The sequence below is a fragment of the Salvelinus sp. IW2-2015 genome, unplaced genomic scaffold, assembly GCF_002910315.2.
Source record: "Salvelinus sp. IW2-2015 unplaced genomic scaffold, ASM291031v2 Un_scaffold245, whole genome shotgun sequence".
NCBI classification, from domain to species: Eukaryota; Metazoa; Chordata; class Actinopteri; order Salmoniformes; family Salmonidae; genus Salvelinus; species Salvelinus sp. IW2-2015.
In genome coordinates this window covers 1,416,273-1,435,550 of record NW_019942528.1, presented here as the reverse complement: position 1 = coordinate 1,435,550, position 19,278 = coordinate 1,416,273, and the positions used below count along the sequence as shown (strand labels likewise).

Below are 19,278 nucleotides of genomic sequence, written 5' to 3'. Positions count from 1 at the left end.
ACATTTCTTTTTTTGCTGAGTTTATATTCAGTGATCACCAGTACAGATTACTCCCGTGATGTCGGAGATTTTAGATAAACTGAAAGCTAACTTTGCAACGACATTTGATGAGGTGAAGCCCCACAGAGGTGGTACAGTTTGTTATAGGGACATATTCTCTATTGATGCAGGGGAGAGAGACTTCTCCACAAAAGCTAGTCAACTGATATATGCCATGTATAAAATGTGTGTATTTTGTTTTATTTTTACACATAGGAAACCTTATATGCATATCTGTAACCAGCATCACATTCTGTTCTATTTTCTATTTCTTTATTATTTCCTGTCTTGTTTTATTTTTACACATAGGAAACAGAGAGAATAATGAAATAGAAAATAGAACAGAATGTGATGCTGGTTAACTGAGATGTGCTATGCATAAAAGGTTTCCTATGTGTAACTAAAAACAAAAGATGTATGTAAAAAACTGACAGAAAATGTGATATTAATTTATGTGATGCAGGTCAACTGTGTGTTATAAGTACAAATGTGTTCTATTATTTGAACAATTAGATGCATTGAATTAAGCTGATCTTAAATGAACTTTTTGCAACATTTAATTTTAATAAATGTGCTTTGTAAAGTTGTTTGTGCAGTTTAATTTAAAAAAAATTAAATACTGGTTTTAGGAAGAGTAATCCCATTTAGAATATGTCTGGCCCCCCAGTAAATAACCTCTCTCAAATCTGGCCCCGTAAGAATATAGTTGAATAGCCTTGCTCTAGAGCAGAGTTTCCCAAACGCACATTTCAGAGTGTTATTTCGACCACAGCATGGAAATATCAATAATAATAAAAATAGGAAAATTACATCTGAATGCACTGCCCCTTTAAAACGTGAGACAAAGTGCATATTAATTTTCACATGGTGGAAAGGGAAAAACATTTGTATATTATTCCTGAGTGGTTTGTTTTAGTCAAGGTCATAAAGATACAATTTAATTATATTTTACATGCTTACAGTGTTAGTTTCATCAGCTGTTGTACAATATGTTATAAAACAGAGGAAAAAATACATTTTCACTGCCATGGGCCTTTAACAACAGAGCTTGGTTCACCAAGAGTCCGATGTCCAAAACTGTCACTTCAACTAAACTACTGTGAAGCTTTGCATCCTATTGGTCACATGTTCTAGACTCTTTGTATAGTACACTATCTGCACAGTATCATTGTAGTGCCTTCTTCCAGTCATCCTTGGCCCAGTCAGGTAGGCGAGTTGAATATTCAAAGTCTGGTCCTGTATAGCGCAATGCATGGAGGTACATGATGAGCTCCTTCTCAGTGGGGTCTGGACGTACAATCACTGCATAGAGGGTACCTCGTGTTTGTAGAAGCTGAGTGATGAGATTCTGTGGACTTTGTTTGATCCCCATTTTCTTCAGATGGTCTGGGTAACGCAACAGGTGTGGCTGGACTGCTGTGGAACTGATTTGCACTCTGTTTAGTCACTTAAAACAGAATTGCAAACCTGTGGCAACAGCTCTGGCTGAGGTGTCTGAGCATCTTTGCCATAGACGTCAGACTGCGCATTGCTCACCTGTCCGATTCGGTCATCTGGGATGTCTAGGAGATGAAGACTCGTCTTCAAGCGATGTTCTTTCAGAATCGCTTTGAGAAGGTCGTCGTCGGTCATGCCCACCATTCGCCCTGTCGGGACCCCAAGCAGAAGAGCCGTAGATGGGGTCGTTGAGGATGGGGTAGCCCAGGAACTGGAGACTGCGTCCAGTGAGAGTGTGGCAGCGCACTACACTGGAGTGGCCGTTCCAGCTGAGTCTTTGGACGACTGTGCGGCATTCCTTGCCTTTAGGATGCACCCTGTACAGTTCCACCTTGAAGGAAACCACCAGGACAGGCTCCTCACAGATGATCTCGCCCTCTGGGAACTCCCCCTCCACTCGACAGACGTACTCCTCCAGATGTAGAAGATTACATACAGTATCAGTGACTAATATCAAACTTTGACAAAGTGTATTTTATGTTCAGTCAGAGAGAGATTATACTTGAGGGCCCATTCAATCCACACTGGTAACCAGATTTTCAGGATAAGTGAGAAAAAAAAAATGTCTTAGCAGTTTATACGACTCCGAATGTCCCTTTTCGATTGAAATGTTCAAACTGCACTCACATAAGGTAGACTGAGGATGTCCGACCTGTCTTTCACGCACCAACACGTCCAGTTTTTGGGACACTTCCAAAGTGCGGGCGAAGAGCAGCACACCAGACGTGAGGCGATCCAGCCGGTGCACAGTATGAAGTCCACATATGCCCCGTTCCTTTTCCAGGATGAAGATGACCGTGTTGTGACGGAAGCGCCCGCAAGGATGGACTGGCATCGAGGCTGGCTTGTCAACTACCAACACCTCCCCATTATCTTCCAAAATCTCCAGGGGCCATCCGACGACAGGTGATTCATGGCAATGCACTGTCTTCCTTAGGAAGTCATTGTCTGAGGGGAAAAAGACAACAGTCCGAGACAATATTTTTTCTGCAGACTCAAAAAACATAGGATCAAAGGTTTGGCTGCTGTATCTGATTCAAGCCAACATATTCATTGACAGGGAGGAGACAGATTAATCATACTTGGTAAATTCAATCAGGCTGTAATATACAACTAATGGGTATATACAGCATGAAACTAACGCCTGCAAAATTCGACAATCGACACATTTTCAATAAAAAAAAGAAGATACATCTACACTAAAAAGTGTTGATTGTTCTCCATCCTCCCGATTCAGAATATACCATTTTCATTGTCATGGCAACTAACTTTACCTTGGTGCCGAACTGAACCATTGCTACTTTAAAAAGTCGGGTAAACAATAGTTTCCTGTGGATATTGTCTAAAATATCTAGCAGCTAAATGACAAACTGGTACAGTAAGTTTAAATGTTATTTTTTTCAACATTCTGGCTTGTTAGGAACATTTACATGATTTTGCAGGCATTAGTTTCAGGCTGTATATACCACATTTTATATTACCGCATGATTCATCTGACTATAACTTACCCTGAGTGTTATGGAGAGGTCATCCACTGGTGTCTCGTTGAGTCGGATGCCCTAATGTAGTACTCCAAAGGCCCCGCTTGGAAATTCACTGCTGAAAATCTCAAGACTTTTCCCAATCCAGCGTCCCTTGCAATACGTTTTGAAGTCGAAGTAGTGAGTGCACTTTGCGTAGACCTCCTTCAAAATAGTAAACTAGACACTCTAATGTACTTGTCCTCTTGCTCAGTTGTGCACCGGGGCCTCCACGCCTCTTTCTATTCTGGGTAGCCAATTTGCGCTGTTCTGTGAAGGGAGTAGTACACAGCGTTGTACGAGGTCTTCAGTTTCTGGGTAATTTCTCACATGGAATAACCATTTCTCAGAACAAGAATAGACTGACGAGTTTCAGAAGAAAGGTCTTTGCTTCTGGACATTTTGAGCCTGTAATCGAACCCACAAATGCTGATGCTCCAGATACTCAACTAGTCTAAAGAAGGCCAGTTTTATTGCTTCTTTAATTAGCACAACAGTTTTCAGCTGTGCTAACATAATTGCAAAAGGGTTTTCTAATGATCCATTACCCTTTTAAAATGATAAAATTGGATTAGCTAACACAACGTGCCATTGAAACACAGGAGTGATGGTTGCTGATAATGGGCCTCTGTACGCCTATGTAGATTTTCCATTATAAAAAATATCTGCCGTTTCCAGCTACAATAGTCATTTACAACATTAACAATGTCTACACTGTATTTCTGATCAATTTGATGTTATTTTAATGGACATTTTTTTTTGCTTTGCTTCAAAACAAGGAGCTTCCCCGAGCTGACAAGGTAAAAATCTGTCGTTCTGCCCCTGAACAAAGCAGTTAGCCTACCAGGGAACAGTGGGTTATCATTGTAAATAAGAATTTGTTCTTAACTGACTTGCCTAGTTAAATAAAAGGTTCAAATAAATATATATTATATAAAAAATTATCCACTTTAAATTCTGTCTGCAACACAACAAAATGTGGAAAAAGTCAAGGGTGTGAATACTGTAGATCAGGGTGTCAAAGTCAAATGGACGGAGGGCCAAATAAAAAATTTAGCTACAAGCGAGGGCCGGACTGTTCGAATGTTCATTGAAAAATTTTTAAATGACGCATATAGTCTAGTGAACCTAATTGAACCTACTGAAAACCTAACAAATTTATTCCAATATGATCAGATAAATAAAGCAATATTTTCTTATGGCTCTGTCAGTAATCTTTAATTTTCAACAGACACAAAAGACAAATTTCCTTTATATAAAAATCCCCATAACATGAACATTAAATGAAAGAAACCGGTATTCAAGGCACCATCAGTAGCCTATATTTTCTATTTTAGCAAAAGTGGGCTAAATTTACTTCAAGAAAAAAACAATAATAGCAATTTTCTATCATCCACTCAACTGAAATATTTTTAAAATATAATTGGATTGAAATACAATAAAATAAAGTGCAAAAATCTATTAATCAAAAACAACACTTTGTTTAAGGAGAAGTAACATGCAGTGAAAACAAATATTAAACTTGAACTTTTAAACTTGAACTGAGTAAAAACTCTAAAATATGTGATTGCACAGTAATGTTCACTTGTTTGAGGTTGAGGGTGATACTTGGTGGTGTCCCATCTTTTCCACAAGTTCATCAATGTTCGGGGTAAGGCTCTGAGCTGAGGAAATCCTCAGAATTGAGTGGAGGTGTTCAGCAGTAAGTCGACTTCTGTGTGATGTTTTGTTCAGGTTCATCAAAGAAAACAGTTGTTCACACAGGTATGTGCTGCCAAACATAGACAACGTTTGAGCAGCCTGGATGCGCAGCTGGGGCATTGTGTCGGGGAGAAACGGGCGAACTCCGCAGCACCCACTGCCGCATATTTTGCCCTCAGTGCATCATTGCATTGGAGGTCAATCAACTCCATTTGGAGGTTTGGTGGTGAGCTTTCCACGTCAACAGCAAATGGGTTACCGAGCAGTTCCAACCTGCTTTTTTGTGCTTCAAAGTCAGCAAATCGGCGTCGAAAGTCAGCGGCAAGCATACCTATTTTATCAGCCAACTGTGCGCTCGCGGAACGCACTGGTAGAGAGCTTCTCTTTCATGGTCTGGCAGCTGGGAAAGTGGCTCAAATTTTCTTTCCGCATCTGCGTCTCCCACAGAGTCAGTTTGGTTTTAAATGCCTTCACTGTACTGTACATATCAGAGATGACATGATCCCGACCCTGCAGCTGCAAGTTCATTGCATTCAGATGACTCGTAATGTCACACAGAAAAAGCCATTTCACACAAAACATTTCGTCTCGGAGTTGGTTTTGTGTCTTTCCCTTTGCTGTCCAAGAACAGACAAATCTCCTCACGAAGCTCGAAACATCTTTGAAGCACCTTTCCCTGGCTTAGCCATCGCACCTCTGTGTGATAAGGCAAATCACCATGCTCCGTTTCTAACTCCGTCAGAAATGCCTTGAACTGGCGGTGATTCAAACCTTTGGCTCTGATAAAGTTAACTGTGCGCGTGATGATGCTCATTACATGCTCCATTTTCAAGGCTTTACCGCACAACGCTTCCTGGTGTATGATACAATGATAAGCTGTCAGCTCACCTGTCGCGTTTCCTCTTGCATCTTTTCCCGTATCTTCGCCACCAGTCCGCTCCTGTGTACACACATCGCAGGTGCTCCGTCGGTTGTCAACCCACGAGTTTTTCCCAAGGCAGCTCCATCTCATTTACACATCTTGACACCTCTTCATACAAATCATGCCCCGTAGTTGTGCCATGCATAGGACGTAAAGCCAAAAACTCCTCTGTCACGCTTAGGCTGGAGTCCACTCCGCGATAAATTGACAACTGGGCAATGTCAGAAATGTCGGTGCTCTCATCCACAGCCAAGGAATATGCAATGAAATCTTTTCCTTTTTCACAAGCTGCTCTTTTAGATTGATGGACAACTGGTCTACTCTCTCGGCAATGGTGTTTCTGCTCAGACTCACATTTAAAAAGAGTTGCCTTTTTTCTGGGCAACTTCGTCACAAACTTTAATCATGCAGTTTTTTGATGAAATCCCCCTCGTAAATGGCCGGGCTGATTTAGCGATCTCTTCTGCCAAAATAAAACTGGCCTTGACAGCAGCCTGGCCTTGTGATTTGGCTTTTTTGAACAGAGCCTGTCGAGATTGAGGCCTCGTTTTAATTCCTCTGCCTTGTAGCCTTGTTCCATGTCCATATTCTTGTTTTGTCCGCGTGTTTCGTTCATAATGTCGTCTCAGATTATACTCTTTCAGTACCGCCACACTTTCTCCACACAGAAGACACACAGGTTTTCCAGCTACCTCCGTGAACATATACTCCGACTCCCACCTTGTTTGAAACCCCCGGTTCTCAGTGTCCACCTTCCGTTTTGCCATTTTTGATGGGTATCTGAAAGTTAATTTTACTGTGATGCTGACGACTGCTGTGCCAATAAATATTGAAATGAAGCAGCCTACTGCTCGGTGCGTCACCGTTGCATTGTGGGAAATGTAGTATTGGTGCGTGTAAAAGATCTGCGGGCTGCCGGCTTGCTGCGGTCTGCGGGCCGGTTCTAATAATAAATCAAGATCATCCCAGGGGCCGTAAAAAACCTTCTCGCGGGCCGGATGTGGCCCGCGGGCCTTGACTCTGACATATGTGCTGTAGATGGTTAAACAAAATCAAAAACCAAACAATCCACAATGTCTTAAAAAAAAGCAACATTATTTCCCATACATTTACAAACAAGCAAGCATTTTCATTACAATGTTTTTATTGACAGCTTATGGCATTTGCGTATAATCATTTCAATAATTTTTTCTAAGTAAAGTGCATGTATTCCCATCGCTATGTAAAAAGGGTTGTTTTTCTGTTACTAAGACAGAGTAATTGTGTTCATTTAGGTCACTATGTTTACTTGGATTCACGTCAGACATTAGAATTTTTTTAAATGAATTTGTTCCGTTTATCAAGACATGTAATCTTCATGTTGGTTGGTGAAGCCCAATCACTTAATTTGTATGAGTGTTGCATCTTCGTAAAATTACATCATACGTATATTTGATGTAACCTTATAATAAATAAGTTAACCTTTCAGCCAGACATCTGTGAGGAACATAAACATTGTGTTTTGATGTTCTGAATGCAACTCCAATTGCAACCATTAATCCAACAGCCCTTGGCAACCCTCTGGGACAACGGTCATCTGCAACCCAGTTTTAGTCAATAAGCACATAGGACGTGTTGCTAGGCTGCAGACAGATGGCGATCTAGGGAACACAAGAGCTGCAGCACCAGCGCCACCTCCTGCAGGGGCAGCCACACGACACGGCAGTCAGAGCTCACCTCTGGAAAGACAAACACAGAACAACATCTCTCAGGAGAAATAATTCTAGATGTGAGATGATGAACTAAGGTAAGGTCCTGATGGCTGGTGATGGTGACAAACTGACTTCAACAAGTTGGCTGGACGTCCTTTGGGTGGTGGACCATTCTTGATAGACATGGGAAACTGTTGAGCGTGAAAAACCCAGCACCGTTGCTGTTCTTGACACAAACCGGTATGTCTGGCACCTACTACCATACCCGTTCACAGGCACTTAAATATGTTGTCTTGTCCGTTCACCCTCTGAATGGCACACACACACAATCCATGTCTCAAAGGCCTTAAAAAACCTTTAAAACAGTCTCCTCCCCTTCATCACTGATTGTAGTGGATTTAACAAGTGACATCAATAAGGGATCATAGCTTTCYCCTGGTCTGTCTGTATACGTACCCAGGCCATTGGCGTCGCTTGTCAGTCAAAGGAACATAGATCACCCCCATAAGGGCTTTCCTGATGAAGGTGCCATCACTCTGGCGATCGTACTGTTCTAGAACCTGGCTTCCCCCATCAGGACCAACAGGCAAAACCAGCCTTCCACCAGGCTTCAACTGATCCAATAGCTGTGTAATGAAGGCATAAATGATGAGAAAAATGCACACATTTACTTTCCCTCCCTTGTGAAAAGACAATGTTGTAAAATTTGTGTTAATGACATTATAATGCTCTGATATAATTCCCATAATGATTTAAAATGCTCTGAAATACTAATGCCATTTATATAGTAATGCTTTGACATCATAATGCCTATAATGTTGTAATAATGCTCTGACATAATGGCCGTCACGATGTAGTGATGCTCCGATATACAGTACCAGTCAAAAGTTTGGACACAGCGACTCATTCAAGGGTTTTTCTTAATTTTTTTACCATTTTCTACATTGTAGAATAATAGTGAAGACATCAAAACTATGAAATTACATATGGAATCGTGTAGTAACCAAAAAAGTGTTAAACAAATCAAAACATATTTTATATTTGAGATTCTTCAAAGTAGTCACCCTTTGCCTTTGACAGCTTTGCACACTCTTGAGAATGCCAAACTTTGACTGGTACTGTAGATGCGGTAAAGGAGTCAATGGAACACAGACGTCCCACTGACCAGATTGGCGCATATTCAACAAATCTGACCTACAAAGTGGATATTCGTCAAATCTGTCATGATATATGTATTGTAAAGTATTCACAACCCTTGACTTTTTCCACATTTTGTGGTGTCACAGCTGGCATTTAAAATGTATTACATTTAGATTTTTTCATCTTTGGCTTACACACAATACCCCACAATACCCTTACACACCATGTCAAAGTGGAATGTTTTTTTTGTTAAATTTTTCACTAATTAATTGTCTTGAGTCAATAAGTATTCAACCTCTTTGTTATGGCAAGCCTACATAAGTTCATGGGCTTACTCTGCGTGCAACAATAGTGTTTAACATGAGCAGGGAATTTCAAACACAGATTCAACCACAAAGACCAGGGATGTTTTCCAATGCCTCGAAAAGAAGGGCACCTATTGGTAGATACATTTTTTTTTTTAAAGCAGACACTGAATATCCCTTTGAGCATGGTGAAATTATTAATTAGGCTTTGGATGGTGTATCAATACACCCAGCCCCTACAAAGATACAGGCGTCCTTCCAAACTCAGTTGCCGGAGAGGAAGGAAACCGCTCTGTGATTTCACCATGATGCCAATGGTGACTTTAAAACAGTTACAGAGTTTAATGGCTGTGATAGGAGAAAACTGAGGATGGATGAACAACATTGTAGTTACTCCACAATACTAACCAAATGGACAGAGTGAAAAGAAGGAAGCCTGTACAGAATAAAAAATATTCCAAAACATGCATCCTGTTTGCAACAAGGCACTAAAATAATACTGCAAAAAATGTGGCAAAGCAATTAACTTTTTGTCCTGAACACAAAGTGTTATGTTTGAGGCAAATCCAATACAACATTACTGAGTACCTCTCCATAATTTCAAGCATAGTGGTGGCTGCATCATGTTATGGGTATGCGTGTAATCATTAAGGACTGGGGAGTATTTCAGGATAAAAAGAAACGGAATGGAGCTAAGCAGAGGAAAACATGGTTCAGTCTGCTTTTCACCAGACACTGGGAGATTAATTCACCTTTCAGCAGGACAATAACCTAAAACACAAGGCCAAATCTACACTTGCTTACCAAGAAGACAGTGAATGTTCCTGAGTTTTGACTTAAATCTGCTTTAAAATCTATGGCAAGACCTGAAAATGGTTGTTTAGCAATGATCAACAACCAATTTGACAGAGCTTGAAGAATTTAAAAAAAATATTATTTTTTTTAAATCAGCAAATGTTGCACAATCCAGGTGTGGAAAGCTCTTAGAGACATATCCAGAACGACTCACAGCTGTAATCACTGCCAAAGGTGCTTCTACAAAGTATTGACTCAGGGGTGTGAATACTTATGTAAATTTGATATTTCTGTATTTCATTTTCAATAAATCTGCAAAAATTTCATATATATTTTTTTCACTTCATCATTATAGGGTATTGTGTGTAGATGGGTGACAAAAAATGACCATTAAATCCATTTTGATCCCACTTTGTGACACAACAAAATGTGGAAAAAGTCAAGGCATGTGAATACTTTCTGAAGGCAATGTAAGTCCGATTTGTATATATTTGGCTGTTTTCTCTGCATACAATGGCTAAATGCTAACTCCTGTTCGTATAAGCTGGTTAGTATAGCTAGCATACAGAAATCGGTGGTGGTAGACAAAGTCTTTTTAACCCCTTTTTCTCCCCAATTTCGTGATTACGATCTTGTCTCATCTCTGTAACTACCCAACGGGCTCTGGAGAAGCGAAGATCGAGTCATGTGCTCTCCGAAACATGACCTGCCAAACCGCGCTTCTTAACACCCGCCCGCTTAACCCGGAAGACAGCTGCACCAATGTGTCGGAGGAAACACCGTTGAACTGACGACCAAGTCAGCCTGCAGGCGCCCGGCCCGCCACAAGAACGCGATGAGCCAAGTAAAGCCCCCCGGCTAAACCCTCCCCTAACCCGGATGACGCTGGGCCAATTGTGCGCTGCCCTATAGGAATTCCGGTCATGGCAGGTAATGACACAGCCTGGGATCGAACCCCAGGCTGTAGTGCCGTCGCAACACTGCGATGCAGCGCCTTAGACCGCTGCACCACTCGGGAGGCCCTACATACTGAGATTTTTACCTCAACATAGTGTGAAATACACATAAACAATAGCCTAAATGTAACCTAATTTTACTCAGGGGCAATGAAGAGACCCCACACATTTCCATGGCAATTCCATTGTTTCGCTCATGTTCACTTCACCTCATCTATTACTGATGATAAATTCAAGTCGTCAGTAAAATAAAAACACTGGCTTGAAAGTTATTGATCGGCCAAGTACTTACAGCTTTAGGGAGCGTAGGCGCGGCTGCCCCTACGTGAATGGCATCATATGGGGCTCCATCAGGGTAGCCTAACCGTCCATCTCCGACTGAGAAAAACATAAATATTATGAAACATTGTTATGGTGTGTGGAGAGAAAGAGAGAATTTATTTGACAATTTAAAACAATACAATCACACGTGGATCATGCATTTACAATCATCAATGATAACACAAGAAAGTATTTTCATTGTGGTCCTCTTACTAGGCATACATTGGTTACACATAAAACAAAAAGACAGGACGACATTGTCATAGCCTGGGGCATTACATACAGATGTTTATTTTTAATTGCTCGATCATTAGTCAGCTTTTGACATTCTTCTTAAATGAAGTTATGGTCGGTTTGGCTTTGAGTTGCTGTGGTAGGTAGGTTGATGTTTTGTTAAAACCTTCAGGGGCATAGTCTCTCACCAGTCAGGTACCTATCCAATTCACACCCAAAGTAGCTGACTGAGGTTTTCGGTGTAACCACTGAGTTGCCCACTTGCAAGCTTTACTCTGGAACCAAATAATGTTTTTCCAAGATGCAGAGAAAGTTTGTTATCTGAAAGCCATTTAGTGATATTGGATAACTCTGCACTAAGGTTCTCTTCTACTGAGGCTTTGTCCTTATGGGACGCCAGTAGAGCATAGTCATCCGCATACAACTAATTACAAGAGCAGGCTGATTTCATATCGTTAATGTACAGTAGGAAGAGAAATGTGCCAAGGTCCTCCCCTGCGGCACCCCACAGCTAATCCCCTTTGCAATAGAATGTTTTCCATTAACATCCATCATTTGGTCTTTACCCGTTAAATAGGATTCAACCCAGTCAATGGCCATTCTCTTAAAACCAAGGGCTTTTAACTTATAGAGCATGATACTATGGTCAAACATGTTAAACGCCTTCTGCAGATCCAGCATTACCATTCCACAGAAATTTCCCTGCTCAACTTCTTTCCTGATAAAGTCAGTTAAAAACAATAGACGTGTCAGTGGAGAGGGACTTTTTAAAACCAGACTGTAGTTCGTATTACATTTTATTCTTACTAGTATTTTCCTCTATCTTTAGACACCACACTCAAAATAGATACAGGTTGCCCTTGTCTGTTTTGCTGCCCTTTTTGTGGATAGGGATCACTCTAGCAAGTGTCATATTCGTGGGAACGCTGTATCACCACTTCCTTCCTTGGTGACACAGGGGGCAATAAGTTCAGCAACATCTCTTAAAAAACTGATAGGGATATTGTTGAGGCCTGTAGCTTTAGAGCAGTTTAATTCAGACACTCTTAACAACTTCAACCTGAGACACTGCTATAAAGGAAAAGGCATCAGCTTGTACATCCATCTTGGAGTAATAGCCTAGGACCTGACCCTAGCATACACTCCAGTACAACCAGGTAGCTTCTCAACCAAATTTGAGGAAACTGTTGTGAAAAAGGTATTGCGATTGTCAGCTGCCACTTCCTTGGCAAACGTGACTTCTCCATTGACCTCAATACCCAAGCTTTTGCAATTCGTTTTCTGTTATCTATATCCCAACTGTTTTAAGGACTGCCACAACATCCTAGGATTATGCCTATTCTCACAAATTCTGTTTTAAAATATGCTTTTTTTGGCATCTTCAATCATCTGACTAGCTTTGTTCCTTAGGGTTCTGTGTCTAGTGAAAACATCTTCCTCTTTGGTTCTGTTATATTCTAGAAATGCAGTATTCCTTGATTTAATGGCCTCAAGGATTTCCTGATTCATCCAAGGTTCAGTTCTTTGTTTAATTCTTATGGCTTTCCATGGAGCCACTATAAACAGTCCCATGCTTTATCCATATCTAGACATTTAAGTACCGGGTCCCAATGAACTTTATTCAAGTGATCAATAAATGCATCTTTGCTATAATGTTTCAGACACCTAACAGTTATTGTGTTGTGACAGTTTCTGAGCCTTTTTTTGTGCAATAAATCATTGAAAGGTCACTAATCCCATAGGGAATGACACCACTTTAAGAAATCTTAGATTTATCAGACACCAATACAAACGTATAGTGTATCATGACTAGATACAGTTTGCCAACTCAACATTTCCATCTTTCATTATTTTTTTCACAAAAAACATGACATATCATTTGCATTGTATGTTGTCTGAACATACAGCTGAATACATAGCCTTTCAGTCACCAGACTTACCGACAAGTCTGATACGCCCTGAAGAGAGCAGCTCGGGGTCGTCAGCCCGGACGTTCCTCACAGAGGTTTGGACCAGCTCATCTATGTGTTCAATCCCTACTACTTTCCCTGAGGGCCCTACCTACAAAGGGAAAGAGAAGCAAATGACTATAAGGAAATATCACACATATGATTATTGTGAAGTACTCATACTGATCGATTCTGGAACTTACCATCCTTGCAAAGCACGCTGTGAGATAGCCACTTCCTGATCCCACATCCAATGCAGATGCCCCGTCCATTAGCTTGTCACTTAGCACCTCCAGGGCATGTGCATGCTGAATAAACACCGGACAGCATCCTGTCATTATCTTTCCTACTTAGAAAACTACAAGTTCTATACTGAGAAACTTACCATGTGTGGAGCACTGATTGTTGCCTTGAATCCTATAAAAACAAAGGAGATCATTATGTACTGTATGTAGTGATAACATCTATTCAACTGTCAATTATGCTGCTTTGTACAGGTTTGTATGCTAATCAGAACTGAAGTAAGTCTACACTGAAGTAAGTCTACACACCCCTTGCACAGTCTTCACATTTTTCTGCCTTAAAATTAAATCTAAAAAGGGAATACATAAAAAATGTTCCTATAGATCTACACAACCTACTTCACATTTTCAAAGTGAAAGAGAAATTATGAAAAATATAATTATACGAAGACGTCTTGATTGTGTACGTCTTCACACCACAGAGTTAATACTTGGTGGAAGCACCTTTGGCATCCATTACAGCTGTAAATCATTTTGAATAAGATTCTACCAACTTTGCAGAACACTTAGGGTAACATAAACTGAGTGTACAAAACATTAAGAACACCTGCTCTGTACATGACAGACTGACCAGGTGAAAGATAGGATCCCTTATTGATGTCACTTGTTAAATCCACTTCAATCAGTGTAGATGAAAGGGAGTTGACAGGTTAAAGAAGGATTTTTAAGCCTTGAGACAATTATTTTGTATGTGTGCCATTCAGAGGGTGAATGGGCAAGACAAAAGATTGAAGTGTCTTTGAACAGGGTATGATAGTAGGTGCCTGGCGCACCGGTTTGTGTCAATAACTGCAATGCTGCTGGATTCTTCACGCTCAACTGTTTCCCATGTGTATCAAGAATGATCCACCACCCAAAGGATATCCAGCCAACTAGACACAACTGTGGGAAGCAACATAGGCCAGCATCTCTGTAGAATACTTTCTACACCTTGTAGAGGTGATACCCCAATGAATTGATGCTGTTCTGAGAGCAAAAGAGGGAGGGGGGGGGCAACTAAAATGAGCAAAAGGGGGGGGGGTGCAACTCAATATTAGGAAAGTGTTCCTAAGGTTTGGTGTACTCAGTGTATATAATGCAGATCAATGAGCAGAAATACAACAAAAATATTTTTGAAGTCCTAAAACCTATACTTTGTATGTAAATTACACTGAAGTAATTCCTAATGTTGAAGCAACTCAATATAAGGAAGGTGATCTTAATGTTTTGTACACTCAGTGTATATACACTGCTCAAAAAAATAAAGGGAACACTTAAACAACACAATGTAACTCCAAGTCAATCACACTTCTGTGAAATCAAACTGTCCACTTAGGAAGCAACACTGATTGACAATAAATTTCACATGCTGTTGTGCAAATGGCAATTAGGCAATTAGCAAGACACCCCAAATAAAGGAGTGGTTCTGCAGGTGGTGACCACAGACCACTTCTCAGTTCCTATGCTTCCTGGCTGATGTTTTGGTCACTTTTGAATGCTGGCGGTGCTCTCACTCTAGTGGTAGCACGAGACGGAGTCTACATCCCAGACAAGTGGCTCAGGTAGTGCAGCTCATCCAGGATGGCACATCAATGCGAGCTGTGGCAAGAAGGTTTGCTGTGTCTGTCAGCGTAGTGTCAAATCAAATCAAGTTTATTTTATATAGCCCTTCGTACATCAGCTAATATCTCGAAGTGCTGTACAGAAACCCAGCCTAAAACCCCAAACAGCAAGCAATGCAGGTGTAGAAGCACGGTGGCTAGGAAAAACTCCCTAGAAAGGCCAAAARCTAGGAAGAAACCTAGAGAGGAACCAGGCTATGAGGGGTGGCCAGTCCTCTTCTGGCTGTGCCGGGTGGAGATTATAAGAGAACATGGCCAAGATGTTCAAAATGTTCATAAATGACAAGCATGGTCAAATAATAAATCAGGAATAAATGTCAGTTGGCTTTTCATAGCCGATCATTAAGAGTTGAAAACAGCAGGTCTGGGACAGGTAGGGGTTCCATAACCGCAGGCAGAACAGTTGAAACTGGAACAGCAGCAAGGCCAGGTGGACTGGGGACAGCAAGGAGTCATCATGCCCGGTAGTCCTGACGTATGGTCCTAGGGCTCAGGTCCTCCGAGAGAGAGAAAGAAAGAGAGAAGYAGAGAATTAGAGAGAGCATACTTAAATTCACACAGGACACTGGATAAGACAGGAGAAGTACTCCAGATATAACCAACTGACCCTAGCCCCCGACACAAACTACTGCAGCATAAATACTGGAGGCTGAGACAGGAGGGGTCAGGAGACACTGTGGCCCCATCCGATGATACCCGGACAGGGCCAAACAGGAAGGATAACCCCACCACTTTGCCAAAGCACAGCCCCCGCACCACTAGAGAGATATCTTCAACCACCAACTTACAATCCTGAGACAAGGCCGAGTATAGCCCACAAAGATCTCCACCACAGCACAAACCAAGGGGGGCGCCAACCCAGACAGGAAGATCACGTCAGTAACTCAACCCACTCAAGTGACGCACCCCTCTAGGGACGGCATGAAAGAGACCAGTAAGCCAGTGATCAGCCCTGTAATAGGGTTAGAGGCAGAGAATCCCAGTGGAGAGAGGGGAACCGGCCAGGCAGAGACAGCAAGGGCGGTTCGTTGCTCCAGAGCCTTTCCGTTCACCTTCACACTCCTGGGCCAGACTACACTCAATCATATGACCTACTGAAGAGATAAGTCTTCAGTAAAGACTTAAAGGTTGAGACCGAGTCTGCGTCTCTCACATGGGTAGGCAGACCAGAGCATGGAGGCGCTACCAGGAGACAGGCCAGTACATCAGGAGACGTGGAGGAGGCCGTAGGAGGGCAACAACCAGCAGCAGGACCGTACCTCCGCCTTTGTGCAAGGAGGAGCACTGCCAGAGCCCTGCAAAATGACCTCCAGCAGGCCACAAATGTGCATGTGTCTGCTCAAAACGGTCAGAAACAGACTCCATGAGGGGGTATGAGGGCCCGACGTCCACAGGTGGGGGTTGTGCTTACAGCCCAACACCGTGCAGGACGTTTGGCATTTGCCAGAGACACCAAGATTGGCAAATTCGCCACTGGCGCCTGTGCTCACAGATGAAAGCAGGTTCACACATGAGCACATGAGCACATGGTGACAGACGTGACAGAGTCTGGAGACGCCGTGGAGAACCGTTCTGCTGCCTGCAACATCCTCCAGCATGACCGGTTTGGCGGTGGGTCAGTCATGGTGTGGGGTGGCATTTCTTTGTGGGATCGCACAGCCCTCCATGTGCTCGCCAGAGGTAGCCTGACTGCCATTAGGTACCGAGATGAGATCATCACACCCCTTGTGAGACCATATGCTGACACATGCACATTTGTGGCCTGCTGGAGGTCATTTTGCAGGGCTCTGGCAGTGCTCCTCCTTGCACAAAGACGGAGGTAGCGGTCCTGCTGCTGGGTTGTTGCCCTCCTACGGCCTCCTCCACGTCTCCTGATGTACTGGCCTGTCTCCTGGTAGCGCCTCCATGCTCTGGACACTACGCTGACAGACACAGCAAACCTTCTTGCCACAGCTCGCATTGATGTGCCATCCTGGATGAGCTGCACTACCTGAGCCAGTTGTGTGGGTTGTAGACTCCGTCTCATGCTACCACTAGAGTGAAAGCACCACCAGCATTCAAAAGTGACCAAAACATCAGCCAGGAAGCATAGGAACTGAGAAGTGGTCTGTGGTCACCACCTGCAGAACCACTCCTTTATTGGGGGTGTCTTGCTAATTGCCTATAATTTCCACCTTTTGTTTATTCCATTTGCACAACAGCATGTGAAATTTATTGTCAATCAGTGTTGCTTCCTAAGTGGACAGTTTGATTTCACAGAAGTGTGATTGACTTGGAGTTACATTGTGTTGTTTAAGTGTTCCCTTTATTTTTTTGAGCAGTGTACATTGTTTTTATAAAAATTGTTCAAGCTCCGTAAATTTGGTTAGGAATCATTGATCGACAGCAATATTAGAAACCTCGTCTCTGATTTTCAAGCTAAATTAAGTCAAGACTGAGACTGGACCACTCAGGAACACTCAACACCACTTGGAAAGCCATTCGGGTGTGTCTTTGGCATTACATCTTTTGTATTTGTCCCGCTAAAAAATAAAACTACCCCAGGGTTAGGTTTTCAGAAGACTGAGGCGGGTTTTCCTCGTACTTTTCACTTGATTTGCTCCTTTCATATTTATCTTGAACATGACAAACCTTCCAGCATAGCCATAACATGATGCTAACGCCACAATACTTCAAATTAGGCCAAACATAATAATAATTGCAGTGTTGTGTCTTTTTTTTGTTTTATTAACAAAGGCTTCCGTCTTTTTACTTTGTCATACAGGCCAGTAATGTGGAGTGAACACAATGTTGTTGATCCTCTGTATTTTCAAGGTTTGTGGTGGCAGCATCATGTTATTGGTAGGGTTGAAATATGAATGGATCAAAGCCCAGATAAAAAAAAAGGTAGAGGAAACCCTGCCTCAGTCCTCTTAATACCTAACCCTGGAATAGCATTTGCATTTTGTGTTCCTGAATAGTCCAGTCTCAGTCCTGATTTAAATATGCTTGAAAATCAGAGACAATGTTTAAAAATACTGCTTCCCATCAATGACTCTCATCCAAATTTACTGAGCTTGAGCAATTTTTACAAAAACAATGGACATAGAGTATCTTGCCCTAAGATGGTAGAATCTTATTCAAAATGATTCACAGCTGTAATGGCTGTCAGAGGTGCTTTCACCAAGTACTGTATTAACTCTTGGGTGCAAAGACAAACCCAATCAAGACACCATTTTTTATTAATTTGGAAAACAAATTAGATGTGTAGAATTTCACTAGGCACTGTACCTATGGACTGAGGGGAGTCAGCATAGGGGTAGTCTCTGGAGTAGATCCCTCGGTCGGTGGCAAGCATGGCGTCAAACACCCGATCACTGCGGATAACCCCATGTTCTTTGGAGTAAAGGAGGACATTTTCAAAGACAATTATTGAACACAGTGGCTTTTTAGCAGGATATGGGCATCAATAATCAACAGCAAAAAATAAAACTGTTTGCACCTTGCAATAGTATGTTTCCTACTCTACATGCCAAAGAGGCATGTTTGGTCTACATCAGTGGTTCTCAACCAGGGGTAGTACACATGTGGGTGCTTGGCCTATCCCCATTGAGTACTTGAGAAGACTCTTGAGACCATAGGCTACTGGTGAAATGCATAAGGGGGTACTTGGTGGTACAGTAACCAAAAAAGGTTGCGAACCACAGGTCAACGTAACATGTTTCCATCTGAACATTCCACAACGTCGTGTCCTGCTGAACGCAGCCCAGGACTGACATCAGTCTCTCATACCTCTCAGGCGGTCGATAAGTTCTGAGTGTGTCTTTCCAGTGGACATCCATGCCATGGTTCTTGACAGCAGCACACCCATAGGGACTGCCACTACAGCCAGTCTGAACACTGCTTGCATCTCCTACACTGGTGGAGCTCCCTGACAATGTCAATAAAAACACACAATGTCACACAAAGACCCCATTGCAAGGTATGCTTAGACCGACCGACACACCAACCCACACACACACACATGTTTATAAAAACAATCGACAATATCAAGTTTGTTAGCTTGCCATCGAACTCAGCAAAAACGGATGGTTTATTGTTTGCATAACTCATAAAATACTACATGTAACACTAACGTGAGTAGCAAAGCTTTTCCAAATTATGAAAACGTACCTTGATAGTAGCTACTACCACCATCGATCTTCAACATTTGGACTGTTGTAGGACACTTCCTGGTCCCCACACATGACTACCATAGCTGACCAATAACTTTGGGTTTACTTACCTGAAAGCCAATGAGCACCAATAGAACCTATGAATGACTTG

At 42.1% G+C, this 19,278-nt stretch overlaps 1 protein-coding gene and 1 pseudogene across 2 annotated transcripts; both read right to left on the bottom strand.

Moving 5' to 3' along the window:
- Positions 1-1,204: 1,204 nt before the first annotated feature.
- LOC112068218 (pseudouridylate synthase RPUSD2-like) lies at positions 1,205-6,986 on the bottom strand (annotated as a pseudogene).
- On the bottom strand, positions 6,804-19,237 carry pcmtl (l-isoaspartyl protein carboxyl methyltransferase, like). Of its 2 annotated transcripts, XM_024135303.2 has the most exons (9): positions 19,126-19,237; positions 18,745-18,883; positions 18,244-18,348; positions 13,456-13,487; positions 13,274-13,378; positions 13,062-13,182; positions 10,859-10,944; positions 7,827-7,996; positions 6,804-7,397 (listed from the first exon to the last, which is right to left on the bottom strand). In XM_024135303.2, the coding sequence occupies exons 2-9, from the start codon at positions 18,860-18,862 to the stop codon at positions 7,385-7,387; spliced, it is 750 nt and encodes a 249-aa protein (XP_023991071.1). In that variant the 5' UTR covers positions 18,863-18,883; positions 19,126-19,237; the 3' UTR covers positions 6,804-7,384. The 2 variants fall into 2 exon arrangements, with proteins under 2 accessions (XP_023991071.1, XP_023991072.1); XM_024135304.2 differs by lacking the exon at positions 13,274-13,378 and having other exon boundaries at positions 19,126-19,207.
- Positions 19,238-19,278: the final 41 nt, after the last annotated feature.

Coding starts and splice junctions, on each gene's coding strand:
- pcmtl (XM_024135303.2), bottom strand. CDS start 18,862: ATGCAAGCAGTGTTCAGACTGGCTGTAGTGGCAGTCCCTATGGGTGTG. Junction 13,379..13,455: donor CAATCAGTGCTCCACACATG/GTAAGTTTCTCA, acceptor GTGTTTATTCAG/CATGCACATGCCCTGGAGGT. Junction 10,945..13,061: donor AGGGCGTATCAGACTTGTCG/GTAAGTCTGGTG, acceptor TGTTTTTCTCAG/TCGGAGATGGACGGTTAGGC.